At 41.4% G+C, this 9,201-nt stretch overlaps 1 protein-coding gene and 1 long non-coding RNA gene across 9 annotated transcripts in view; one reads left to right on the top strand and one right to left on the bottom strand.

Annotated features, from left to right (window-relative positions):
* Nucleotides 1-4,999: 4,999 nt before the first annotated feature.
* Nucleotides 5,000-8,277, bottom strand: LOC146961868 (uncharacterized). The gene is made up of 3 exons (XR_015035208.1): nt 8,006-8,277; nt 7,549-7,745; nt 5,000-5,138 (listed from the first exon to the last, which is right to left on the bottom strand). It is a non-coding gene; the product is annotated as an uncharacterized LOC146961868 (long non-coding RNA).
* Nucleotides 7,651-9,201, top strand: part of map7b (microtubule-associated protein 7b) — a 27,444-nt gene continuing 25,893 nt past the window's right edge. For all 8 annotated transcript variants that reach the window (XM_085770818.1, XM_085770817.1, XM_085770814.1 and 5 more), the window contains exon 1: nt 7,651-7,706. In XM_085770818.1, the coding sequence (XP_085626944.1) occupies nt 7,661-7,706 (46 nt within the window). In that variant the 5' untranslated portion in view covers nt 7,651-7,660. The remainder of the gene's footprint in view (nt 7,707-9,201) is intronic.

Below are 9,201 nucleotides of genomic sequence, written 5' to 3'. Positions count from 1 at the left end.
TGTGGATTTCACTGCAGGAAACAGAATTGCACCCACACTGCTGCTGTTGCTGTTGCTGCGTCTGCTGCTGCTGCAAGCCAAAGTGATGCCAGTGCGACTGTGCGGCGTGATAAGGCTTCGTGTGCCTTTAAATTCCATGACCCACTTTTCACAGCTGGGGCTGGCTGGCAGGGAGCGCTCGTGCACGCTGCCTTGAATAATTGGGACTGCAAGGTGAATGTGAGGAGAATAGTTAAGGATGGGAGCCCCCACCTCCTCACCGCCAGCCAGCGCGTTCGGTTCAGTCAGCTGGCTGCACACCAGCAAATCTCACACCAGCGCAGCCCTCGAGTCGTTGACGGTCATGGTCTTTCAGAATATTGAAACTGATGTGAATGGAGGCAGTTGTTTGACAGAGGAGAGGAAATTGTATGGAAATGAGATGAGCTTGGCAACAGCGAGGATGTCAAAGCCACTGGAAATTTTCAAGGAATACAACAGCGATACATCATATCTCCTTATGTGAAATGGCCCCGCAGACCCTACTGTAAATTTTATGTCTTCCCATCCCCCCCTCTTCATTTCCCCATTCCCTTTCTTGATCCTATACGTTCCTCTCAACCCCCACTTCTCCCTTCATCTCTCGGTTTTCCCCCCTCTCCCTGGTGGATACCGTGATCCATCACGCCAATACTTCAGAGAGGCAGAAAGAGAGAAGGGGGGGGGGGGGGCATATTGAGAACATAAAAAGAGAGACAGACACTGTATATGACCAGGTTGGCAAAGAGAGTGATGAGAGATCGGGTGACACCAGCAGCATCTCTCCACGGTTCCCCTCAGCTGGAAGATAGATCCCATCTCGTCTCCACTGCTGTGGAACCCAAGTGTCCCATCAGACAAACGCTGGGGCGACTTGTCACGCCGTTACAGCTGGATCATTTATTCACATGACAGGCAATTCAGCCAAACAGCGTCGGTGAAGATAGTGAAGAGAAAGGAGGAGATGTTTTCTTCTGTCCATGGTACAGGCCTGTAGTGAGGCTGCACACTAGGACACAAAGACACGGCACGCCAGCGTCTCTCCCTATGCTATCAGGTTACATCATCAACCTGAAACTGATCTATAATGATGGAGTCATTACTAGAGACAGATAAATTACAACAAATAGAGGGTCAGAAGAAGTTACCACAAAACTCATTCATTTCCAGCTAAATTATCCCTTTTGGATACAAACTGAATATTTTATTCAACTCCAACCTTAAGTGCAAACAGATCCCTGGGAACAACTGCCTTCCTTCACTTTATAAATACTATATAACACACATGCACATGCTCTGCTTATTCTGTTTTCATATGTGTGTGTGTGTTGCAAAGCTGCAGTGCATCTCGTGGGAAATCTGTTTAATTTCGCTACACTGAGCCCCTTCAATTTTCCAGCACTCCAAATATAAATGTTACAACTCCTGCTCTTCAAGCAGTAGTGTGCATGTAGGCGTGTACAAGATCACACAGACTTTGTTGCCAACATTGACTCCTTACTACTACTATTACTCCTCCTACAGCTGGAGGTGAGTGCACAGAGAGGATTTGATTGAGTAAAAGCACTTCAAGTATGAACAAGTTCAAAGCATTTACTATTATTTCATTGTAAGAGTGTAGCTCACAAAATGTGAGTGCATATCCTGTGCATCATGTAGTGGCGGGAAAAATAACTCACTTAGATCCTATACAAGAAAAAAGTACTACTATCACTATTTGAAAATGCTGCATTACAGGGAAAAGTACCGGGAAAAGTAAAACTACAGAGGTGAAAGTACTACTCTGAACTGAGTCATTATAGTATTGGATTGTCATTACTGCTGCATCAATAGTTATTGTTACAGCTGCTCAATGTGGGGATAGTTCTAACTACTTGATATTTAATGATGTAATTTAAAACTGACTAAATCACTAGATGATTGATACAGAAGGATAGAAGAATTCTTTTTGTAAATTATTGGGTATTTTGACCTCTGATAGGTTCACAAATTATAGTTCATAGTTTAATGTAAACAGACTTGCAAAAAAGGTTGGGAACCACTGGTATCAACTTTAACAATGTATTGTATTGTCAATGTGATGAGGACTTTGTGACTCATTAATCTGAAAGTAACAAGTATTTATAGATATTAAAGAAACAGAGTAAAAGTGTAAGTAGCATACACGTAAATCATAAGTACCTCAAAACTGATGTAACCTAGAGTACTTGAGTAAAGGAACTTAATTTCTTCCCACCACTGCACACTGTGTTATATAATTAACTCTGGGTAATTAATGAAACATAAGGAACCATAATCAAGTATGCGTTTGCAGCAGAGTGCACGCAACCTCAGCTCCTTTGTTGGACTTTTATTAACTAACTGTTGTACATTAACAGTAGCATGTTGGAAAGACTCTTGGCAAGGAAAATCTCATCATTAGTGCTCATTAGCATCTGCGTTGTTTCCCCGTATCATTAGAATAGACAGGTAGTAGACAGTATCAGTAGGGAGCTATACGGAGCCTACATGTTGAGGATTTAATGCTCTGCTGTTGAACTGGCCCCTAAGCCTATCCAGCACAATAAATGCCTGGATATCAGACAGTAAACACTGCTGTTGTAAACACTAGTGTGTAGACAATAGCACTGTAGCCACCCGAGGGATTAATTGCAGAGATTTAGATTTAATAGCACTATTTACTTGGGTCACATAGCCATATGTCTGCTGGCCTGTTTGTGTATGAACACATTGTTTTCGAGGTTTGTTTTCTTTGCTGTGATTGGCTCTTTCTGTGTGTACCCAGAGGGCTGAGATTGGTCAGTTGTAAAGGGTTTCATACCTAGATACAGCATGCAGTGCACAGCTGAGTGTGTGTGTGTGTGTGTGTGTGTGTGTACGTGTGTGAGTGTGAGTGTGCTCAAGGCAGGGCAAGTCTATTTAGACAACATGGGGGGAGTCCTGGTGGGGGATCTGCCTATCTATCTGCAGGGGGTGAGTTCAGATCATTCCATCTGTTTCTAGTGAATTATGTAGAGATCGAGATAATTAAAGAGGCTATTAGCATCATGCTACCAAAACAACACAGTCTACATGCTAAGAACAACCAACAACAGTTGTGTGTAGCAGTGGAGACACAGCTTAAAACTACAAACAATATTTGAGATTTGATTAATAAATAATAAACTTATCAAAAGAAAAATTAAGACTGACCTCTATTATTTTTGTACAACAGAATAGCCAATGGGAAACCTCTAAATGGTATTCCTGGGCAGGTTAAAGCATCACAAGTCCTCTGATTGGCTAGTTTCCTTTTGTTTTATAAATGTGAGATAAACAGGCCTCAATTGTCAAATCAATGACATGAATGATTTGTTGCTATGGAGAAACGGTCCTGTCAGTTCTCTCCTTAAAAGGTAATGTGAGGATAAAGAGACAGGGCGGCAGAGGCAGACAGAGGCAGACAGAGACAGACTTAAAGGAAAAGATAAAGACAGGTGAAGAGAAAAATAAGTCCAGGCTACAGTGTGTTACATACTACGTGTGTGATGCAATCAGCACAGTTACGATAATGGTTAATCATCTTTCATCTCTGCTGGGACAACCCAGCAGAGTCGTACGTGGATTTCTAGATAACAGCAATTAAACCTTTTCAGTTACGTGTTTCATCATCAGTACTATGTTGTGATTTCGCCATCATGAGAGTATCTGCAAAACGGAATAAATCAAAAGTCAAAATCAAATGCATTCTGGTTGCGTGAGGCACTGAATACAAAAAAATCAAAGATTATGGGATTCACCCATCCACCGACATCTGTTTACTTTGTTGATGAGTGTTTTTGTAGGTGCCAATGTGTCACCACTGTCAACACAGCGGCACGTCTCTGCAAGCTGGTTTGAAATGAATCTTTGCAGCTTATGTATTGTTTATCTCATTATCTCCTAGATTTTGTTCAACACCATATAATTAGCTATAAAGCTGCCTTCCCTTGTCGGAAATATTGCAATTACAGGTACAGTTGGATATAACAAGTTCCTTGGAAACATGCAAATAAACATGACATGTTGCTTATGTTCTTTTGCTGTGAATTTGTGACGTCACATGGAGAGATTTTAAAGACCTGAAAGCAGTTTTTTTAAGGGCTTCAATGCTGGATACTTCTTTATATAAAAAATGTGCTATTTGTCCCTGTGCTATGTTGCTTATCAAGCTTGTTAAACCAGCCTGCTTAATCTAGAAATTAATCTGACCTATGACATTCGTCGGCCCGTGCTCTGGATCCTGTGCGGGCGCAAAAGATTAATCCAAATGAATCAGTGAGGAGCAAAAGAAGCTGCTTGTCCACAAAATCAGCCTGTTCCTCGATCTGCTTATTCCTCGGCAGCCCACCCCCACTCTCAGTTGATTATAGTCTTTCACGAAGAGCCCTGAGCGTTAATCAACAGGGGATCAGCGTCCTAAAGTGGAAATGTCTGACATCAATTCCCCACAAATCTTGTACATATTTAGGTCAAGTAAGAAAACACAAACTCTTTCACTGTCCTTCCTCACTTCAGGTTAGTATATAAATAACACTCCAGACACTCAAGAGTGTGTCTTCTTTTCAGTGTGACCATTTATTGTTGAGCAATCAAAGCTTTGTTTCTGCGCGGGGAAAATCCAGAGTTCTTATTCCTGTGGGAACCAATTACAAATGGTTCGGGGAGGCTTTCATCATCACACACACATGTGAGCACGCTCAGACACACATGACCCTGAACCTCGCCCCAGGCTGCACCACCACCTACTGACTTAACCCTGTTCCTCATGACTAGCCCCGAAGGCTCCTGACGGAAGCACCAAACAAAAACCCGAAAAACCCAAAACACACACTAACAGAGGAGAAACAGCAGGCAGACTTCATCTGGAGGGGGTTGTGTCTGAGAAACAAGCACCACAGTGATGTCCAGACGTGTGTGTGTGTGTGTCTGTCTGTCTGTTTGTCAGTGTGTGGGTACATACCTACAGGCCAAGATCTCCTCCCTCCACTTCCTCCATCTGAGGAATTGCCAAACAGCTGGTTGCCATGGTTGCCCGTTTCCTGCGCACCAATCAGTAGCCATTTTACTGGGGGTCCAGGGGGGAGGTAAGCCTGCACAGTCTGGCAAATAGCAATGATATGAGTGGAGATTAGCATACATTCAGCCAGGAACAGTAAATCCTGCCTCACATCACTGGGTTAGTTAAAATAACAGCGATCTGTTTTATTTCTTGTCTCATATATCATTTTGTCCATCTGAAATGATCCTTTGTTAAAGGTTAACTGTGAAGTGAAATATGCTTTATATTTATGTTCACCTGATATTTTCAGCTAAATACAGATTTTGTTGAATTCATAGATTTGTGGTTATTTGTGACATAATGAATACACAAGAGATTCTGTTATTCACAGGGTAGCCTATATGTATCCCTGGTATTGAATAACACCTCATTCATTTTTCAAGAGCTTTACTATTAGCTTAATCTTGTGATTCAAACATCTTATTGGCATTGCAGTGAAACTAAATGAGAAAGGTACTGAACTGTAGTTCTGATAAGTCAAATGTCAAATGTAAGAAGAGGGCTCCCTCTGCTGATCGTATAGTAGTAGTAGTAGTGGTAGTAGTAGTAATTCATTCAATATGAATAGTTTGAGAGGGTTGCCAAGTAAAAACCTCCAGCTATGACTATACGTACATTTGTTTCTTAATCACTCTCCTGTGAAAACAATGATGATTGTCTGTTAAAACAGAAAAATCTAATTCTCCTTTTGTTGACACAATATTCCCTAAATACAGTTACGTTTAGCTGCTTCAAAATGCTGATATGTTTTTGTTTTTTTTTACTTTTGCACCGTACAAAGGATTGGAATCTAGTTTTCTTTAGTTTTGCTGTCCATTCCAGGTTGTAATCTAAAAATGTTGTGCATGCACAAGACCTTCGAGTAAACTATGTTCAATACTTCTCGCAGTCTTGAGCTAATTCCCTTTTAAACCCCAGTAACTGTTCCAGGGCATGGATACGAATGACTGCTTAGCTAACTCTATTGAGTGTTAGGGTATAAAATTAATGTAAATTGGACAGTGAACACAAGGTATGAGTCTCAAAATATGTGTGCATTCTGACAAAAAACTGCAAACTAGACTGGACTGGACCAGGATCTGGACCAGAATGGCTGGCTCTCTTTTCTTGTGGAAGCTGTGGTGTTTGTATGAGTCCTGGTGGTGGAGCTGGAGCCTCGGGATGTTGCTGTCAAAACTACTCTCCATCATGTCTCTCACCCTCTCTGCACCGTGTTCTCGTTTGCCAGAGGAGCAGAATGACTAAGTGCTCCACTGAACGCCACAGGAGGTCCCTCCTTCCTCTGGCCATCCAGTTATACAATCCCTCTCCTTTCTACTGATGCTAACGTTCTGTTGACCTACAGAGCACTTCTCATTCAGGATAACTTTGGAAATTAAATTCAATTCGCTGTTAATCTTGTTTGACATTTCTATTTTTGTCCATCCTGTGAATTCACTCTAACATTCCTTTTACTTTACTCACTGTGTATTCATTGTGATAATTTTAGTACATTATAGCAGTAGCAGCAACTTCAACAAAGCAAGTTCCCTGTGATAATCAATGAAGTTTTGCCGATCCTGAACATTTGGAGTTTTATTTCTCTCTTGTAGATGCCATTATAAAACATTTTAGTTAAAACATGTTTCCAGCTTTCACCACCTCCTCAAGATCCACTGGGAAAAGTGGAATTGCATAACATCCCTGTTTAGTCTTTTATTACAAACTTCTCTTTCATGATTGCAAGGCTGAATCAACCCTCCGCTATGATATCCAAGATAAGATTTGATGGGACTTCCTAAGGTCACTCTTAGCAAATAGTCTGATGTGCCTAAGTCATATTGGCTACATGTGGAAGGTGTGATCAGATATTTGGTTCTCTGTTTACCTTAACAGGATAGGGTAGGCCTAGGACAGGAATTTATTGATTTAGGGACAATGCACAAATTAACATTAATATCGCAGGACAAGAAAAGATGTCTTGAGCCAGGTTATAATGTAGCAACATTTGCTAATTTCCACCTGTAGTCCAACTCCTTAGGCAGGTATGAAAAGATAACAATATTAAAATTGTTGAAATATGACAGGATAAAAATGATCTGATGGCCATAGTATTTTAAAAGTAGACAAAACAGGGGACAAGAGTTTGTCATGACTGACAGCACAATTGAATTTGTGGTCAACTGGCTTGATATCATGATATTGATATAGTCTTATTGCCAGTAGATGTCAGCACAATACTTCACTTTATAGCCCTGCAGGCCATATATAGTTTCACTTAAGCACCTTGCACCATCTCAGACTTAGTACATAGCAGCAGGGAATTCCTTTTAGATGCTTTCGGTTTTCCTTACATATGGTGACTCCTGGGATGCAAGCCTACATTCAAGGTGTGTGTTTTATTTCTCAGCTAACTTTTTTCTTGTTGCATGCTGACATTGATGTGAGTGCGGTGCGCTCCCCCCCCCCACCTGTCCGGGAGAGGGTGCGCGGTGCCTCAGGCCTCAGGTCCAGTCCGGCAGCAGGACGCAGGTCCCTCCTCGGGTTCCTGTCTCTGATCCCTCTCAGCTGACGTCAGGAGAAATGGCGGACCAGGATGGCAGCGACGCATCTCCTCCCGAGTCCCAAGGTGAGTTCCCACGGCCGAGAAACTCAACTTTGACACCAACTGTACAAAACAAGACAGACGTGTTAACAAACTAAACGACATAGGTCTTTTTTTGTGTGTGTGTGAGCACGAGTGGCTTCGTGTTAATGTGTCGGTGTTTTGAGTTCAACTCAGACTCAAGTAAACTCGGAGCCGGTCGGTCACGGGAGTGGGATTAACTATCAAACCAACCACCGACTCACCCAACCGGCTTCTTTATGTTTATTAAACATGATTTGTTCTTTTAAACTACTAAGACATTGTTTATCATTTTACGTTACCCATTGTCGCTGTTGTTGACGGACACCGCGAGCTCACACACCTGTTGCTGACATTTAGCCCAGTCAACCGGTCGACGCCGTCGCTCCTTCACTTGACGTGACAGGTGAATTAAAGCAAACCAACAGCGGGGCGACACCAGCTACAGTGGCCTACCTGTAACTTTATTGCTATAGCTTACTGGCTCGTATAAACTCTTTATGTGTTTCCCTCAACCCACCGTCGTCTGACGCGTTGTTGATAGAATCAACTTAATGTGTAACCGGACACCTGTGACTCAAACTGTGAAATTATGGCGTCGTCAAATTTGATTGAACTCAACGTAAGGACAGAAAATAACTGGTCACAGCCCTCACTGCAACATGTTTTAGAAACTGGTTTGTCAATTCAACCCCAAATAGGATGCTTAATTGTTGCCTAACATAAATGTTAAATAACAGCAAAATATTAGCGACAGTCAGTCTAATTATTTGTTTCAAAGGAAGTAGCCTAATAATAATAGGTATCACTAGAGGGGGAAAAAAAACAATATTGTTGTGGATAAAACCCCTTTTCGTTATTCATTAGCCTATATAATTGTACATTTGCAAAACACAATCTGTTGATTTATAATTTGCATATTTCCTGTGGCCACACCTCAGTGAGTGAGGGCAGGTGTTTTCTATGTTAATGGAAAACAGCTGACTACAGCATCACACCATATGTGATCAGAGCAGTGCAACAGGTTTCCTAGATCTTTGTAATGCAGTATTGAATTACTATTATTATTTTTTTGACAGATGAAAGCCAAGAGGTGCTGATAAAACAGAAGATTTTGAATATGACCATGCCAAAACTGGTTAACATCATCACTAGTAAATAACCCCACAAACGTGTTGATAGATGATCTGTGATATTCGCTGTCATAAGAACATGCAAGATCGTGCAACTTGCAACCTTAAACTGCTGACAGGAAGAGAGTTTTTTATATTCATAGTAACTTTAACATTTGTAGAGGAAATGTGCATGTGAACTTAAACCTTGAGTTTGTGAATTCAGAGTATCATTCCTGCATGGAAGTTTTGTAGCCTAACAAGTTTGCTATTGTGAAAGCACCGCTTGTAAACGATCTTTAACTTGGTTATGTTTGGATAGTCAAATCAGGACGAGCTTGTTTCAGGAGTAAAAGCATACAAAAGCAGATGAGTTGAAGTTTCAC

The sequence above is a fragment of the Trachurus japonicus genome, chromosome 24, assembly GCF_045865225.1.
Source record: "Trachurus japonicus isolate A0001 chromosome 24, Traja_1.0".
In the NCBI taxonomy this organism is placed as follows: Eukaryota; Metazoa; Chordata; class Actinopteri; order Carangiformes; family Carangidae; genus Trachurus; species Trachurus japonicus.
The sequence above is the reverse complement of the archived record's forward strand: the minus strand, read 5'-3'. Positions and strand labels throughout refer to the sequence as shown.